Below are 18,337 nucleotides of genomic sequence, written 5' to 3' on the forward strand. Positions count from 1 at the left end.
CAGGGCTCAGGGAAGCGGCTGAGTCCCCATCCCTGGAGGTTTTTAAAAGACATTTAGATGTCGAGCTGTAGAGGTTTAGTGGAGGATTGGTTAGTGTCAGGGCAGAGGTTGGGCTGGGTGACCTTGGAGGGCTCTTCCCACCTAGACGATTCTGAGATTTTGTGATTCTGTGACCTGTGATTTTGTGATTTTGTGATTCTGTGGGGCTGAGCTCAGGGATTCCTGGTTCCCAGCAGCTAATCCTGCAGTTTACAACCCCTGGGGAACAAATACCTGCTCCTTTCAGCCCATCCCAGCCCGCTGGGGCAGCACCCAGCACCCATTGACCAGCAGCGGGAAGCACCCAGCGCTGCCTGGGGCTCTTTCCTTTCCCCTCACCCCTTCTCCAAACCCTTTTTCCCGGCTGTGGAGGAGGCCAAGGAACTTCTCCTCCTGCCGGGAGCCTCCTGGGGACAGCGACAACTTTCTGCCAGCCCCAGGAGCCGGCTCCACACCCGGGCGCTGCGCAGCGTGCGAGTGCCACCTACAGGGGGGCTCCGGAGCCCATCCACGGACCCCCCCCCGGGGTCGTGTTGTGCCCTGAAGCCCCCAAAATGTCTGCTTTTAACCACGGGGTGGGGGTTACACGGCCCTGAGGGCGTCGGTGTGGTGGTGGAGGGGATGATGGAGGTGATGGGGGTGATGGAGGTGATGGGGGTGATGGGGGTGTAGGAGGTGTAGGACGTGGTGGAACTGTTGCCACAGCCCCAAGGGGCTCCTGAGGGCCGGGCTCACACCCGAGCCAGGCCAAGCGGCCGCCACAGCCCCGAGCCAAACGCGCTGGGTCCCCGTTCGCCCGCTCAGCCCTGAAATGGCGGCGGGGGAGACACCGCGAGGCTCCCTCCCCCATGGGGCCTTCCTCAGCCCGCGGAAGCGGGGAGGACTACAACTCCCAGCGCGCCCCGCGCCCACCTCCCTGCTTTGAGAGGGGCATGCTGGGAGCTGTAGTCCCCACGCACACAGCCGCAAGCGAGCGAAGAGGCGGGGCGGCAGCCTCGGGGACTACAAATCCCGGCGTGCCCCGCGCGCCGCCCGCCCGCTCCACACTGCGGTACCGGGGCTGAGGTGGGCAGAGGGGCTCCGCCGCCGCCTCCAGCCTCCCCCCCCCCCCACCTCATCCCCGGTCCCTGTCCCCCCCCCCTCCCGGTCCCGGCCGCTGTGGAGCGATGGGAGGGGAGGAGGAGATCGTGAGGATCGCCCGGCGGCTGGACAAGATGGTGGCCAAGAAGAGCGCGGTGAGTGGCGGCGGCTGGCCCCGAGCCTCGCCTCAGCCTCAGCCTACCCCCCCCTCACACAGCCCGGGGCCTGTGCGGGTTTTGGGGCGGGGGGCGGCTGTCCTGAGGAGCCGGCAGCCGTCCCCGTCCCCGTTGTCTGCCTCAGGGCAGCCCCCCGGCCCCAACGGCCACGCCCCCGCTGGGTTTTGGGGGCCCTCGCTGGGGTGATGGTGGTGGTGGGGGCACAGACACCCCCCTCCCCCATATTATCCCATTACTGTGGGGACACAGACCCCCCCCCCCCCCCCCATTACCGTTGGGGTACAGAACCCCCCCCGTTACCCCTTTACCCTGGGGACACAGCCCCCCCCCCCCACCCTGTTACCCCATAACTGTGGGGGCACAGACCCCCCCCCATTACCCCAGGGGTGCAGATCCCCCCCAATTACCCCATTACCGTAGGACACAGACCCCACACCAGTACCCTGGGGGTGCAAGACCCCCCCCATTACCCATTACCATAGGGATGCCCCCCCCCCCCCTTGTTACCCCATTACCATAGGGATGCAGACCCTCCCCTGTTACCCCATTACCGTGGGGCTGCAGGAGACCCCCGTTACCCCATTACTGTAGGGGTGGAGCCCCCCCCTGCTACCCCAGTACCGTAGGGGCACAGACCTCCCCCTGTTACCCCATTACCATGGGGTTCCCCCTCCCCAAACTGGCAGCAGGGGGTGCCCCCCTCACCCCCATCTCTGCCACCGTGCTGTTTGCTGCCTCCTGCTGGGGTTGGGCTCCCCCGTAGGGGGCTGTGGGATCCCCCCTGCCCCACGTTGCACCCCCAGGTCTCACCCACCCCCAGATCATCACCCTCAGGAGCAGCCTGTGCTGTCTGCTCCCGTCCACGGCAGGTTTTTGGTGCTGTCACTGGAATAGGAAAGGACGGTTGCCTGGAGAACCCGCTTGTTGCTCTAGTTTTTGTGCGGACCCCCCATTTGCTGCTGTTGGTCTCTGAGTACCGATTTTAGGGACCCACAGGTTGCCCAGTTGGATACGTTCTGCATCTGGGTTCCTGGAGGCAGAGCTGCTGCGAGGCTTCCTCGTGTGGTGAGGCTCCAATTCAGGGTGTATTTTTCAGGTGTTAAAGAAAACAAACTTGTCACATAGAGGTAATGGCCTGATGCTCGGTAGTCTTGAAGACATTTTAAGGAAGGTTTTCTGGTTTTGCTTTGATTTCACCTTCCTGAAATTATTCTCATCGTGTTAAATTTCTTAATGAAAGGCTGAGGCACTCACTCTCGGTATCTCTCTTCCTCTCCAGGATGGTGCAATGGATTTACTGAAAGAGCTGAAAGGCATGCCCATGACTTTGGACTTGCTGCAGGTGAGTTGCATGGTTAAGGTACAGAGCTGAAGTCTGGATGAGCACAGCATGCTGTTTATGTGGGCTTAATAGATGTCCCCTGGCTCTTTGCCTCTCTCAAAGCATCAAAATAAGCATTAAATCTAGAAATAGCACTGAACCTGCGCTTTGGGCTGGCAGTTAAATAGCTTTGGGCCACAACGTGCTGCCTGAAATTTGTGTGCAGTTGATCAGATTTGTGGATATCTGCTCAAATCCTTCCAGGGATCTCCAGAAGGGAAGACCAGATTAAAGTAACAAACACAAAGGGCAGTCGGGGGAAGTTCCTGAAGTCTTTGTGATGGTGATGTGATATCCAGGACGCTGGGGAGGCGTGAGGAGAATAACAATTCGGAGATTAAGATAGGAATCTGGGATTTTTTCACTCTAAACTAGAGTGTTACTTCCAGGTGTGTGGAGGAGGTGTCTGTGGGTGATGGCATGCCTCGTTTGGGATCATTTTAGCAAGCCAGAGTCAGTCATCTTCTTCTTCCAGAGCTGGAAGGATCTAATCACTCTGGAAGTGCTCAGATGCTGCATATCTCGGTCGTTGCTTTGCCTGTGTTGTGGTTATTTCTGATTCCAGTTAGTAACAAGTAACGAATCTGTTCTGGAATGATTCATGTGAGTGTTCACTTGCAGTCCACCCGCATCGGCATGTCAGTAAACGCACTGAGAAAGCAGAGCACAGATGAAGAAGTGATAGCGCTTGCCAAATCGCTCATCAAGTCTTGGAAAAAACTTCTAGGTAAGGAAATCATCGTGTTCCTGTCACACTCAACTTGCAGAGGCGCTGGGTTTCTCAGGAGAGCTTAGGGATTGATCTGCATAGAACGTTCTAGCAAATCAGCCTGTGAAATTGCACTGTCTTTTGAGTTTCAGCTACAACCAGGGATTCCTCGAGATTGAATTCCTGTTGCCAACCCAATGGCTAGCTTTTCCTGGGCAGAGCACTGAAAGCTTAGGGCTACTCTTAACGTGTACCTGATCATAGAATAATTAGCAGCATTAATTGTAGAAACAATACCTGTACTCTGCACCCTCCACCCCCACTTGTGTGCTACGTGGTATTAACGCAGCGTGCACTGTCACCGTGTGCATCAGCTTAGGAAGGGAGAAGCTGGAATGCGTTTTGGGTGATGAGTTGGAGAAGGGCCTTAGTTTTACAACTTGCAGACACATTCACGTTGCCTATTCTCTGCTGAGGAGGCTTTTGTGGTGATTGACACCAGTAAACAGAAGCTTGTAACTGTCTCTGAGTAATCTTGTGCTGATGCAGCACCAAATGTCAAAATTAGCGATAGCGGGCTTACAATTCTTGTCTTCGTGGTTACATTTGTGATAAAAGAGTGAGGCATTGGCAGTCTGGAAGCACAGCCATACGTGTGTCCTGCACACGTATCTTCCAGTCTGTGCCAGTGGCAAGTGCCCCCACGTGAAATTCGGATGCTCTTCACGCTGACTGCTTGGGCAGCTGCGTGTAACAAAGACCCGGGATGAAATGTTTGAGGCTGAGTACAATCTTTCTGCACCCAGGGCTCCCCATTTCTATTAGCAGCTTGAGACATGCAAGAAATTGTATTCCCAGAAGGAGCAGCCCTTACTGGCCCTTCAGATGGTGCTGGCTTGAAGCACTGCGTTTAGTGACGCTTTACAGAACTTGATCCAATTTGTGCTCGGCAGCCAGGGGCTCTGAAAGGAACTTTTCTGATGAGGCCTGTCTTGTGAGGAAGCTTATCTCCTAAGGAGGGAAGGTGATTGCTGACTGCTCTCTGGTTTGATGGGGAAAGCTTTTATTTGATTTAGTTTCTACTTAGGGGCAAGTAAAAGGTCTGTCGGAAAGCATGGGAGGCCCTGAAGGCCTTCTCCTGATTCTTTTTGTAGATTAATAATTTACCTTAGGCCAAATCTGTGGTTTTAAGACACTGTTTAGTGCATGCAGGGTTGTGGGATAAAAAAAAAACAGTTCTGAACTCTTCAGGATCTGAGCTTGCTTTCTCTTTCTTTTGAACGCAGATGCTTCTGAGGAGAAAAGTGAGGAGAAAAAGAAAAACCTGTCCTTGCCAACTTCTTCCTCAAAGGACACTGGTAATTCAAAAGACCAAAGGTAAAGCTTCCTTTTAGCCAAAGATGATATTGTTACCTAACCTGAATTTACTGCTGCCATTTGCTGTAGCGAGGTGGGGGTTGGCCTGTTCTCCCACGTGCCTGGTGACAGGACGAGGGGGAATGGGTTTAAGTTGAGCCAGGGGAGTTTTAGGCTAGATGTTAGGAAGAACTTCTTCACTGAAAGGGTTGTGAGGCACTGGAACAGGCTGCCCAGGGAAGTGGTGGAGTCACCATCCCTGGAAGTCTTCAAAAGATGTTTAGATGTAGAGCTTAGGGATATGGTTTAGTGGAGGGCTGTTAGCGTTAGGTTGGAGGTTGGACTCGATGACCTTGAGGTCTCTTCCAACCTAGAAATTCTGTGAATCTGTGAATTCTGTGAATTCTGTGAATTTAAAAACTTTTAAGTGTCTGAGCTGGGGGGGGTTGTGTACTCAAATTCCTGATCAGAAGCGCCAGGAGTCTAGGCTGCTTCAGGGGTGAGCTGCATGGTGTTCTTAATAAACTGAGCTGTAATGCAGAAATAAACATCAGAAAAGATGGTGGCTTTGGTGATTTTTTTTGCTTTTATTCATGACTTTTTGTTTTGTTTTGTTTTGTTTTTCTATTGTTTTGTGTTAATCTTTTTATTAATAAAACATTTTTTTTGTTGCATTTTTATATATTTTTTTGCCTGTTTCTAACTTTGAGCCCTTCAGAATGAAGATTATTTTTGGCCTTTGCAATGTCGCGTGATGGATGGCATTGACTCATGCATCGCTAGTGTCAAACTTCCATTTCTCTGTCCTCTCCTCAGCGAGTCCCAGCAGAAGTCCTCTTTTCACTCTGGACTGGTGTCCACCCCTCTAGCAGGTCTGCTGCATGCTTGTTCCTTGCCATGCCTTGAGTGTTGCATCCTCTTTCCACCGTCCTGTACGTGCTAAGCTCTTGAGTGGAGGCAGTGGGATCAAAGGGGAGAGGGCAAAATGTGATTTAAATCTTTGTCTCGGACCTCTTCTAGAGGCAAGAGGCTTCCCTCAGCCTCAGATCCCAGGAGGGTGGGTCCTTAGGAGGTTTGGCACTTGAATATTTAGCTAGCTTTATGAGTTTGTCAGAAGATTTCGGGTATTAAGGATTTCCTTTCTGGTTTGCAGACTTCCATGTCCGCAGCCTGTCCCCTGCTGGTCGCTTTCTTGCCACTTTGTGCTTCGATTCTCCTTTGCTTTTTTGCTCACATCTCCCAGGGCTTGTTTTGGTGTGAGCCTTCTCACCCTTCACAGCTCTGCACGGGGCAGGTGACGGAGAAAACTACTGCTGCTGAGCTATGCAACTTTTTATTTAAATTTAGGTGCATCTTTAGCTATTTCACCTCTGTAAAATGCGAAAAGGGAATCGTGAGGTGTTGCCACGAGAGATTTAATGAAGGAGACTTCACAGCTGGAAGAGCTGAGCCTTGTAATGATGTGGTGCAGCATGGGAGCAGGATAGATCTGTGGGATAATGCATCCAGTGGCAGGACTGATGTAAGAGCAGTGGGATGGGATTTCTGAGATGCTGTTTCCTCTCATCCTGTTGTTTCCTCTCGTCCAGGACTCAAAGCTTGGAGGCCACAAAGCAGCCGGTGATAGCTGAGAAGGGGATGCTTTGTAAGCTAATTAGTCTGAGCTTTGTGATGCAAATACCTTCTCTTGATGATCCTTATATCCCATGAAATTGCAGCCTAGTGCTCCCTTCCCCAGGCTGCAGGCAGGAAAGATTCGTTGTGTGACTAACCAGGGTGAAAACCAAGTCAGATGCTGGGGTGAGAGCCTCCGAGCCTGTCCTTACTGGTAAGAGGAGCAGCTTTCCCTCCAGCCTGAGGCCAGAAGCTGGCGTGGAAGCACTCGTGAGGGGGAAAGGAAAGGGCAAGCATTACAAATCTGGCTGATAGTGCTGGAGCCAGGAAGCTGCGCTGCACTTCAAAGGGAAAGGGAAGCTCCTGATTTAACCTCTGCAGGACTGACCCTGGGGAGCACGGAGCTGGGAGGGAAGGAAGCGTGGTGCATCCCCTGGGTGCAGTGGCAGCAGCCACATCACGAGCAGAACGAGGGGGGTCTGCGAGGAGACGTGAAGTAATTTTCCTCAACGGGGTCCTGGCTGTAGGCAGAGAGGCAAAAACCCCACTATTTTTTTAGGCAGGCAGCATGGGGGCTGTGGGGTGGAAGCAATGAGCTTTCTGGCTTGTGTTACCCTTCCTCTGTGCCTCGAGGGTGTGCTGCAGCTACTACAGATTTTTCCCTTGATGCTTTCCACGTATTCATCCCTCCAGCATCTTCTGAGTTGGAGAGCATCCCCCTGGTCGTGAAGGATAAACAGCAGCCAAGGGGGTGACTTCAGGACGGATCCAGCAGAAGGGGCTCGTTCTGCTGCTAGGCTGAGCCAGGCTCTCCTCGCAGCCCGAAGCGGTTATCCTCCAGCGCTGCAGAACGAGCTGCTAATCTGCCTTGAAAAAAAAAATACATTAGCAGCAAAGCTTTTTGGCTTTGGGTTGTGAAGGGGAGGCTCTGAGCAGCTGCTCGGGGGATGCTCGCTGCTTCAGCTGAGGCTGCCATCGAGCCACCAGCGAAATCAGTTGGCATCCAGATCCTACAGCCACTGAGTCTGAGAGATTTTGGCTGAGCCTTCCCAATCTGTCAGGGAGTTAAAACTCGACTAGTTCCTGGCCTGAAATTTCTCTTTGCTTTCTGGAGCACAGATGCAGGAATCCCTCTAGAGCTAGACCTGAAGGCTCCGAACTGGCACCTGTGAGGTTATCTGCTGCATCACTGCAATCCAAAGCGTGCCCCGTGGGGCTCCAGTAGTTAGACCATTAGCGCAGCCCGTTTTAATGGGCCGTGTCTGATGTCTCCGTGCCTGACAGCAGGAAATTTCCCTTTTCCAATGTTCTCTGAAGATTTTATTAGGCGGTTTTGGATCCGTGGCCTGAATTCGGCTCTTCGGTGAGATTTTCTTCCAGCGCAGCCCTGAGTTCTGTTTGTAGCCCGTGGCTCTCGCTCTGCCACCATTTTGTTCCAGCATTTTTATTTTTATTTTATTATTTTTTTTTTTTTGTGTGTGTGTGATCTTTTGTTGTCTGGATAGATTTACAAGCTCCTTCTCTTGTCGAACAGGAACAGTGTGAACCACAAGGATTTCCTGAAATAAGTCTCCTTAGGTGCGTTTGAGGTCTATTTCCCAACGATGCTAATAATAAACCAACTTCTGAAACTTAATAAATAACTTTCAGTACAGCTGTTGGAATGTCTCAGGAGTCTTTCATCTAATTCATGAGTGGTCAGTTGTCATCTCGGGGCACGTAGGGGCACGGAGACAAATTCCTTTACTCATCAGCTAACAGAAGTGGAATAACCACACAACTGCTCTAGCTTTTTTTCTTTTTCCTCCTCCAGGGAATAACCATTTAATATTTAAATCAACATGGAATCGATTTAAGTCAATTTTAAGAGATGTCAATTTTAAGAGATATCAATTTTAGGGATATTTAAGTCAACAGCAGTTGCAGATGGAACCTTCCTGAAAGTCAGGTGTGGAAACAGTGGTTTAAAAACCTGACTTTAAGCGTTGAAAGTTAGAGTCCTGGCTGTATTTTCCTGCATGTCAGAGTGCTGGCTGGGTAGTGCTGCTTTTTTTAAACATTCATTGACCTTCACCCCATATTACTTCTGACACTTCCAAGAGTTGACACCGGTATTTTACGCCGGGAAACCTTTGTGGCTCTGCCTGGAGAAAGGGACAAATTTAAAGCTGGAAGAGCTCTCAGGAAAGTTTCTTCACCCCCTGCTAGGACAACACGCTCTCTGCCCAAGCTGCTCCCAGCAGGCCTTTTTCTAAGCTGTTTTATTGCCAGTCCCAAAAAACCATCAGGGTAAGGTGTTTCCAGAGTTGCCTTTGGCAGTCTCTTCTAATTCATAACTCACCTTTACAATTTGAAACTTCCTCTTGATCAAAACCTGTCTTGCTGAAGACCTTTGCTGCTTGTTAACTTTTTACGGATGCAGAGGGTTTTCCCTGCACTCCTCCTTTGTAACAAGCCTTCAACTATTTCAGCACTTGTCTCCTCCGAGTCTTCCCTGCTGTAAACCACTCCAATCCTTTCAGCGCCTCCTTTTGTTGTAGGTGTTTTCTAGGCTTTTTGCCTTTGCCCTCGGGAAGTTTCATTTTTCCCAACTCTTTTGTAGGAGATCAGCCAGCGTTTTCAGATGACTCTTCCTGATTTGGGTGGGATTTGCTGCGTTCACCCCGTGTGCCAGCCCTGAGCTGTGCGTAGTTCCCTAGGCACAAACATCCCTGGCAGCAATTTGTCCGATCCAGATGAGATCAGCATCTAATTGATTACTTGCAGGCTAAGTTTACTTTCTTGTAATGCGCGTGATGTAAATCCTACTGAATGTTTTTAGCTGTTTGGACACCTGAGTAAATCTTTAATAGCCTCACGCAGGGCTGGCCAGTAAAACTGGATGGCAACAAGTCTTCAGGTGCTGGGTTACCTTCCCTTGGAGCCTTTCTATTTCATCTGAGCAAGAAATTAATCCTCTAGCTGTGGTCTGACCCGAGCAATTTGCTGAAGGTGCTCTGCTAATGCTTATGCAAAGAGCCCGACGAGGTTTGGAGCTGTGAAAATCCAGCAGTGCTAACGATGATCTGAGGGCTTTGAGGCACCCCGAGCCAGCCTGGATTTGAGCTTGGCAGCAGCAGGAGCTCCGGGGCTGTCCCTGAGGTTGTCTGGCTCACTTTGTCCACCTGCACGTTCAGAAGGCTTCCAGCTTAGCACTGCTGTGCTGCGGGCTAGCTGATCCCTTCTGGGACTTCCCCACTGGAAGTCTCTGCTCACGAGAGATTGATTTTTGATGGCAAAGAGCTGGAGGCAGTGCCCCAGCTTCACAGCAGCTCTACAGCCACTTGTGTCTCAAGGAGATGTTGCCCCTGTGGCATGGGTGAGAGAAATATCAGGGCTTCTTTCTTCTTCCCCCTGTTTGTCTCTTGCTGCGCTGATGTTACCCAGACGTTGGCAATAAATAACCTGCATTTTATGGCCCAAACACCAAAGTCAGAGCAATCTCAGCTGAAAAATTGGCTGTTCGACTGCCTAGATTTAGGGCTGGGGAGGGAGGAAAGCTCTATAAAATCATCTGGGAATCATAACAGCCCAGATTTTTTTTTTTTTTTTTATCTGCAGCAGTTGCAGGGCTGACTAACCCGACGTGCAGATGTTAGGCTTTTACGGGCAGGATGTTTCAGCATCGTGGGTATTCACCAGGCTGAGCTGCGGGGTGAAATTACCCCTCTGGCATCCCGAGCTGGGCCCGTGCCTCATCAACCTGCTGCATCAGGCGGTGGCTCCGTGCCCTCTGTCTCTCCTGGCAGGTGACCCGAGCGATGTGGTCACAGCAGGCGATGTTTGCGTTCCCCTGCCTGTGCCTACGAGTGCTTGCAGGCAGAAAATGAAGTTCTTTTTTGCAAGGAAAAAGCCATTGGCTTCGTTTCCCTTTGCACAGAAGCCCCTTGTGCTGGGGAGGCTTCTCTGATTTCTGCACGCCGCCCTTCTCGGTGGTTAGAGAGCACCAAGGGGGGTTTGTTCTCCTCTTCCTGCTGCTGACATCAACAGCGAAGGGTGTGAGACGAGGAACCAATTCTGGCACCTGCTGAGATGAACTTTAGGGTGGCTTCTGCTTGCTTTCTGCTGGAAGCATTTAAGGATGGGGTCCTGCAAAGTAAGAGAGGAATCCAGCACCGTGAGCTGGGTGCTGCGGGCTGACAGAGGGTGTGCGATGCTCTCAGGAGTCCTGAGCACGTTTGATTGATTTCCTGATGGTGTCCGATGGCTTCTTAACGTTTTCCCTTGATGCCCAGTGCTCTGGCAGATGTGCTCGCTGTTCAGTAACAGGAATTGGTTCGCAGGCCTGCTTCGTGGATTAAAGCTCCAGTTGCAGCCAGCAGATCCCACAGGAGAGCTGGAATCTGCTTCGATGGCACCGCCTTGCTGGTTTGGGGCACGCACCTGCACTGTTTTCCTCTGGTTTTGGGTTGTAATTAACAGGATGCTTGGCCACGTGCCCGCTGATCCCTCCTCTGCCCTCGGCGACCCGAGCTGAGGCGTTCTGACCGCTGAAGTTTCTCTTTTAGCTCCAACAAAAGGCAGGAGCCTCCGAAGACCCCGACCACTCCCAAAATCACCACCTTCCCTCCGGCGCCCGTCACCTGCGATGCTGTCCGCAACAAATGCAGGGAGATGCTGACAACGGCTCTACAGGCTGACGGTGAGTGCTGGGGGAAACCCCGCGTTGCCTCAAATATTCAAAATATTTAAAATATTTAAAATATTTAAAATGTTTCACAGCTCCTGGTGCGTTCTGCCAGAATCCTCTGCACTTAGGGTCAGTGCCAAGTTCGGCACCTCTTAGCTAGGCTCTTCTGGAGCTGCCTTGTGGAAGGATTATTGCTATCAGCTCGGTTTAGCCCCCCCCTCATCACCCTTTTGTCAGGCTGGCTGGCACCGCAGCACCTATAGATACACGGATACGAACCTGGTAACTAATTAGCACGGTAATTAAGAACACGGGGTCACGTTTGGTCTTCTGTTCCGCAGCCTGCGGTGGGCGGGTCTGGCCAGCAGTTTGGTCTCCAGGTGTGCAGGTATTTGCTTCCCTTTCCAGGTCTCAGTCTTGCCTGGTTGCTGTAGAGCGAAGCTGGCATCTCTGCTCACCCCAGGGGCACAGAGCGAAGCCGTAACTCGCTGTGTGGGATTTGTCGGTAACGGTGCTCGTGCCAGCCCCCTCCTGCACTCAGATCCCCCCTGCCCACGCAGGCTGGAGCTGCTTAAACACCAGGGTCCTCTGCGGATCTGGGTTCTGCTTGCACTCGTGCCGTGCCACCTAAAACAGAGGCAGCTGCAGGTGCTCAGCGTCTCCGGCAGGCTGATTTTGAGCGCCTCGAGCCGAACGCGTGCTTGAGTCCAAGTTGCAGGTCCTCTTGGAAAAGGGGGGATCTGCCCAAGCACTGCAGAGTTTGATTAATTTGAAGCCAAGGAACGGAGGCAGCAGATGGAGAAGGTCACAGAGTCGTTCTTCCTAGCCTTGCTCTGTCTGTGTGTGTGTGTGTGCTGCATTAAGTGCTCTGTGCAACTCCTAGAAAAACCCTTTCCGTAGGAAGCCTGGGAATTAGTCCCCTCAAATCTGCTGCTGAGCTCAGCCCGGTTCTGCGCCGCTTTCCTCTGCTTTGTGGTGGTGGTTGCCATACCCAGTGTCCCAGCTCAGAACAGGTTTTTGCACTCTGCTGCTGTTTAATTGGCAAGAAGCAGCACGGGAAAGAAAAAGACAGGTGGAACCCTGAGCTGAGAGCAAAAATGAAGGCTTGGTTTCGATGCTGCCTGTCCTCAGGCTCTGTCAGATCTGGTCTGAGCAGAGCCACTTCTGGTTGACACCGATATCTGGTGAGAATCAATTCCTTCCTGGTTGATTGCAACTGTGGCAAAAACACATGGGATATGGGAAAAAACACGTGGGATATGGGAAGAAAACACATGGGATATGGGAAAACTTCTGCGGGGCAGGTTCTCGTTAGCTTTGCGGAGTCCTGGTGGAGAGGCGGAGGGCACAAACTGGCTGGATTTGCTTGTTCTCATCCCTGCTCTTTTCAGAAGGGTCAGAGAGTGCCTAGAGCAAAGGCCACGATGCCTTTTGATGGAAAGAGCACGTAAATCAGAACAGCAAGCTATCTGGCTTTGTATCTCCCAAACACTGAGCCCAGGGACCCCGTGCCTGGTTGGAAAGCGCTGACCTTCTGTTTTCTTGCCTTCCAGACGACTACGTTGCCATCGGCGCTGACTGCGAGCACATAGCAGCCCAGATTGAAGAATATATCCTTGCTGTGCTGGGCTTCCTCGAGGGCCTGCGTGTCTCCAGGCCGTGAATTTAAGGAGCTGAGAGGAGAAACGGGGGGCTCTGGCTTTGTGGAAAGGTCCTGACGCAGCTCTGCTTGTCGGGGCTGTCAGCTTCCAGCTCGGCTGTGTCCTGGGGCACGCAGGAGCCAGCAGCAGTGCTGGGAGCTCAGGGCAGAGCCCTTGCTGGTGTGATTGGCACAGAGATTTCCTTCCTGTTCACACCATCGTGGGCTCGCGTGGCCCAAGTTCTCCTTCCTGTCAAAACCTTATTTCCTGCTCCCAGCTCTGCTTCCAAAGGCTTAGCATCTGTCCTGCGCCTCGCTCTTGAGAGCAGTGTGCTCACAGGGGGTAAAATAAGCAGGGAAGACGGAGCAGCAAGCGTAGAGTTGGGTGTCGATGGGGATAATTTTGGAGCTCGCCTTGGCGTGGTGGCTGTGGGGTGCAGCTGGGCTCTCTCTGGAGCATTTTGTGCCTGCCTCGCTGCGGGGGAGAGCAGGTTGAAGAACCAGAGCGTGACTAAAAATACAGATTGTTTCTAGCACAGTGCCAAAGCCCCTGGTCTCCGGGATCACCTAAGGCTGTTCTCAAACACAGTGTGAATTTCCCAGAGCGGAGCCTGCCTTTTGCTTCCAGCACCGTGGTCTGTGTCCTGGCAGCAGTAAACGCTCCCTGTAGGTGTAGGATGTGCTTGGAGGCTTCAGGGCTGGCTGGAAAGTCCTTGACTGCCGCGTACGCATATACCAGGACATCAAGAACACTGACATGAAGTACAAAAACCGCGTGAGGAGCCGCATCTCCAATCTGAAGGACTCCAAAAATCCCGAGCTGAAAAAGAACGTGCTGTGCGGGGCCATTACCCCCGAGCAGATTGCGGTGATGACCTCGGAGGTGAGGAAACCCGAGCGGGGTTGGTTTCGGGGTTGCCCCAGTGCATGGGGAGGAAGCTAGCCGTGGGGATTGCAGCGTGGAGAGTCTGTTGGGATGTCAGCTCATCACAGGGGTCTACACACGGGCCAGTAACCAAAACCGAAAGGCTTTCTGGCTTAACAGCCATCTGTAAGCCCCTTCTGTCCCCTTGGTTCCTTCCCCTGCGGTGGGTGTGGCGGTAAAACTGGGCAGATGTGATTTTATTGCTCTTTTTTTTGGAAAGGAAATGGCCAGTAACGAGCTGAAAGAGATCAGGAAAGCCATGACGAAAGAAGCGATCCGGGAGCATCAGATGGCCAAGACAGGAGGGACGCAGACCGACCTCTTCACCTGTGGGAAGTGCAAGAAGAAGAACTGCACCTACACCCAGGTGAGTCCTCCTGCTCCTCCAGCCTCCCCAGCACACGATCTGTCACGGTCCTGAGCTCGTACAGCTCCTGGACAGGCCCCGCAGCGTGGCAGAAATTTTGCTGCTGGTGGAGAGAAGCTTTTTGCATGCTTGGGGCCCTCTAAAACACAGCGCTGATGCTTCTGCATACACCTTTCGTTGGAGCTTGTGTGAGTTTCTTGGTTTGTTTGTACAAAAGCTGTTTTGCATCTGGAAGAGCAGGGATTTGTGCAGAAGATTTCAAGAGCATGTGCTGCTTGCTGAGCAGCCTGGGAGAGCTGAAAGCAGGTGCTGGGGGTGTGACGGTTCAGAGGAGGAAGGAGTGGGTAGCGCAGAGGAGAGAGGCTGCAGAAACCGAGGCAGGCACGGCGACGGTATTAAAAGCGCAAATCAGGAACGTAGCTAAGCTGCAGCTGGACAGATCCCAACTCCTTTAAACTAAAACACGAAGCAGGTGAAATATCAATAAGGAATAAATGCAGTGGTGTGAGCAGGCAGCGGCAGTTCCTTCCCCTCGATGGACAGCTGCTGGAAGCCTCGTGCGTTGCCGGCGCGTTTTAGTTCCCGTGTTGGTGCCAGGCATCTGGAGATAGATGTGCCTCTGCTGTGAGTCAGTGCTGCAGAATGTGCAGATACCCAAAAATGCACCAGCGACCACGCGATTGCTACTGCCTTTGCCGAGTGGGCGCGCCCGAAACGCGCGTGCAAGCCCCTTGAGGTGCTTGGATGCGATGTGCAAACACAGAGGAGAGCCAGGGTGTGCCCCGCGCTCGGCAGCGGTCCTGCAGCCCGCAGCATGCCCCAGGAATTCCCTGCCTGAGCTGTTCTGCTCCCCTCAGCAGCTCGTGGGCCCCGAGCTCAGCTTGTCGTGGGCTGGAGTCCGACTTTTCAGAGCTGGGGCAGGTCACGGCAGCATCTTCTCAGCAGAAATATCAGAAAAAAAAAAACAAAAAGCCTTTTTTTTATTAGTTTTTTCCAAAGAAACAATCGCTGGTACTGACATGTTCTACATTTCAAGTAGGTGAACTGGCATTTGTGAAAGCAGCCAGAGCCCGGCAGTAACATCGGGTGGGAATTACAGAATTTAGCCATCCAGCGTGCTTGCAAAACATGTTTAGTTTGCATCATGCAAATGCTATGGCTCTTGCACGCTGGGTAATTACACATGTAGATCACCATAATTACCCTCGGCATAGCTCTGCTGTCTGATTCGCGCAGGGAGTGCCAGGATTTTGAGCGCAGACCTGGTGTCTTGTGGTACTCAAATGCCATGAAAATCGGGTTTTTAGCAAACCATGTGTTTCTGGCGCGAGCCAGCCAGAGGCAGCCGCCACATCTGGGTTAAATATCAGAGTTCCTTAATGGCTCAAACACAAACCAGACGAGAAATGCGCAGAACCTGGTAACCCGGAGTCTGTTTCTGGGAGGCCAGGACCTGGGACTGGGTCTGTAAACGGGAGGAATGGCTTTGAGTGCTTTTTTATGTGTTCCCGTGGAGCGAGTGCTTGATGGGCCGAGGGCTTTGCGGCCTCCCAGCCAGCTGCATCCATCCCTGCGTGGGGCTGTGGGTACTGCCAGAGCCACCCACAAAAAATGGGCAGCACAGGGCTGAGCAGGGAAGCTGCTGCCCCAAACGAGTCGCTGAGACAGCGAGGGGTCTTTAGGCAAGAATCTCCTCAAGCAGCTGCTGCTGAACGCCGGTGGGATCGTTTTTTGCTGCTGCCTTGGTCAAAACCACAAAGAAAAGGTGGCTGTAAGGGGAGATCAGAGCCCGAGCTGCTCCGTTGTGTGATTCTTCGGGGAGATGCAGGGCTCTGGCAGCAGTTGCAAATCCTTGAGGATGCTCCAGGCCAGGGGAGCAGTTTGTGTGCTGTAGGTGTGTGTGCTGGTGCCCTTCGTGGGTGTGTTTTGTGCCTGGTGGGGCAGCTTTCTGGTTCCTACCCGTGGCCTTTCAGCACCAGACGTTGAAACTGCTCTGCTCTGTGCCCGCTGTACCCTGGGCACGCTGGCAGGCGGCTGTGGCTGACGCTGGCTTAATGGGTCGTGATTTATCCGGGCGTTTCCACTGGAATGGGGAGCTCGGCTTAGCTGCAGGATTGGGAATCCTCCGAGGGGTCGGAGAGCGTGTGTGTGCATGTGGAAACTCGTGTGTAAAACAATAACCAGATCCGTTCTGCAGGGAGGCTCCCTGTGCTCTCCCAGGCCTCGGAGTCTCAATGCTTTCTGCCGGTGCGACCAGATGGCCGGCAGAAACCCTCGGTGGCCATCGAGGAGCTGCTCTGTGAGCCCCGCGCCGAGGCCGCCGGCGGTGCTCAGCTCTCCTTTCCCTCGTGTCCCCCCCCAGGTGCAGACCCGCAGCTCCGACGAGCCCATGACCACCTTCGTCGTGTGCAACGAGTGTGGGAATCGCTGGAAGGTAGCACACCAAGGATATTACTGGCACTGAGGGGTGTGATAGGGTAGCCGTACTCGCGATGCTGCAGATGCTTAGCTGCTGTCCTCAGAGGTGCTTGCCAAACGCTGCCTGGCTCTAGCGAGCGATCTTTCCTCCCAGCACAGAGGCAAGAACTCCTGGGTTCATCCCATCTCTGCCGACCAGCTGGGGCCATGTCTCACGTCCACCTTCCCCATCTCCTTCCTCACATCCCCGCTGCTGCCACGACCAACTCCACAGCGCTTTTCTCGCTCCCTCCGCCACCCAAGAGATGGCGGCGATGACATCGTGTGGGATTTTTTTTTTTAAAAAAAAAAAAAAAAAAAAAAAAAAAAAAAGCTCTTTTATACCGTGTGCAGAGCTTGGATGTGAGCAGAAATCTCCCCGTTGATGGTGAGCAGAATTGGCACGGCTACAAAGTGCCAGAGCCGCAGCTGAGAGATTCCAAGGGGAGCTCTGTTCAGCCCCTGCTGCAGGGGGCTGAGCGCCGCCTCCGCGCAGCCCCCGAGCCCTTGCCAGCTTCCGAAACAAGAACCATCATCCGGATCCCCATCTTCTAGGCAGCATGACCTGCACCTCCCCTTGGTAGTGAAGGCTTTCTAATCAGGGTTTAAACTCCCTTCTCTTGCAGTTCTGCTGATATGTGCCATGGCCCGCGAGCGGCAGCCAAACGAGAGCGCAACCTCCATCCGCCAGCTCCCACGGCAATTGTGTTTTGTGTCCCGAGTGAGTTTGCATTGTCACGCGCTGCGAGCAGCCGCGGGGAGGCCTGCCCGCCTCTCTGCTCGGGCCGTGCTGGAAAAAAGCCGCTCTTGTGGGCTGACGGCGTGGCGGGAGCAGCTCACTAAACACACTTAGCTGTTATTTTCTCATCTTTAAGCGAGTCCGGTCACGTTTTCTTCAAAAACTAATATTAAACGTTTGTCAGTTTCTGACTTTTTTTTATTTCAACCGTCTGGGTGCAGCGCTTTGCCTTCGCGCCTGGAAGCGTGGCGGGGAGGCGGTGGCCGGAGGGCCGGGAGCTGCTCGTGGCTCGGAGCACCAGAAAGCAAGAAGCTGCTCCCGGGTGCGCCCTCGGTGCTTCCAGTCAGCCCATAAAACCATCGGGCCAGCTCCTGGGGCACTGGGGGGCAGTGCTGGCCTTCCTCACCCAGCTGAGGTGATGGAACAGAGCTTTTGGGGCAGCGAGGAGCTCTGCTGGGTATCGGTGGCATCCAGGTGATGCAGACCTTGTGATTTCACCCCTTTCAACGCCCACGGCATGGGATTGCTGCACAGAGGTCGGGAACATCGCTCTCCACAGCGCAGCAGCCTGAAAGCACGGACAGCAGCCGCCAAAAAAAAACCACGTTGGAAGTTTAGAGGAGCAGGGAAGGGAGGAAGGTGTGCTCAGCCCAGCAAAAGTTTGTATTTCCTAGAGCTCCATCCCTCCGTGGAAGGGAGATCTCACAGCCAAGAGCTCTGCGGGGACCTGCAGGGTGGGGCTGTTGGTGGGGGGCAACCACAACCTGCTGGGGAAACTCTCCCCTCACAATACTTTTTGGTCTGAGGTTTAATTCCTCTTCCCTTCTCTTCTTTCCTCGCTTTTGGCCGGGGTGGTGCGGCGCTCAGGGGACCCCCACGAAGCTCTCTGAGCGCTGCGCAGCTCTCCCCTGCACTTCAGCAGCACAGGAGCGTTTGCAGCAACATCTCACAGCCTCGCTGCCCCGTTCCGGAGTGAAAAACAAGAATTTCCACGGGCTTTTCAGCATGCCAGACAGCAGACATTCACCAGAGACCTTGGAGATGCTTCGAGGGGAGTAAGCAGCCACATGAAAGCCACGGAAAACGTGCTCGCAGGCCCTTTGAGGGCTGTGTTCCTCTGGAGGCAGCGATCCCAACAGGATCCTTCGCTCAGGGCTTTCACTTCGCGGGGTGCAGCCAAGTCTCC

General features: G+C 53.3%; 1 protein-coding gene across 2 annotated transcripts; it reads left to right on the top strand.

Moving 5' to 3' along the window:
• Nucleotides 1-1,100: 1,100 nt before the first annotated feature.
• TCEA2 (transcription elongation factor A2) lies at nucleotides 1,101-18,220 on the top strand. Of its 2 annotated transcripts, XM_082773153.1 has the most exons (10): nucleotides 1,101-1,274; nucleotides 2,575-2,637; nucleotides 3,298-3,403; nucleotides 4,672-4,762; nucleotides 10,903-11,036; nucleotides 12,578-12,634; nucleotides 13,392-13,546; nucleotides 13,809-13,955; nucleotides 16,318-16,389; nucleotides 17,039-18,220. In XM_082773153.1, the coding sequence occupies exons 1-10, from the start codon at nucleotides 1,206-1,208 to the stop codon at nucleotides 17,045-17,047; spliced, it is 903 nt and encodes a 300-aa protein (XP_082629279.1). In that variant the 5' UTR covers nucleotides 1,101-1,205; the 3' UTR covers nucleotides 17,048-18,220. The 2 variants fall into 2 exon arrangements, with proteins under 2 accessions (XP_082629279.1, XP_082629278.1); XM_082773152.1 differs by lacking the exon at nucleotides 17,039-18,220 and having other exon boundaries at nucleotides 16,318-16,697.
• The last annotated feature ends 117 nt before the right edge of the window (nucleotides 18,221-18,337 follow it).

The sequence above is a fragment of the Aythya marila genome (assembly GCF_965140915.1).
Source record: "Aythya marila genome assembly, chromosome: 16".
Lineage (NCBI taxonomy): Eukaryota > Metazoa > Chordata > Aves > Anseriformes > Anatidae > Aythya > Aythya marila.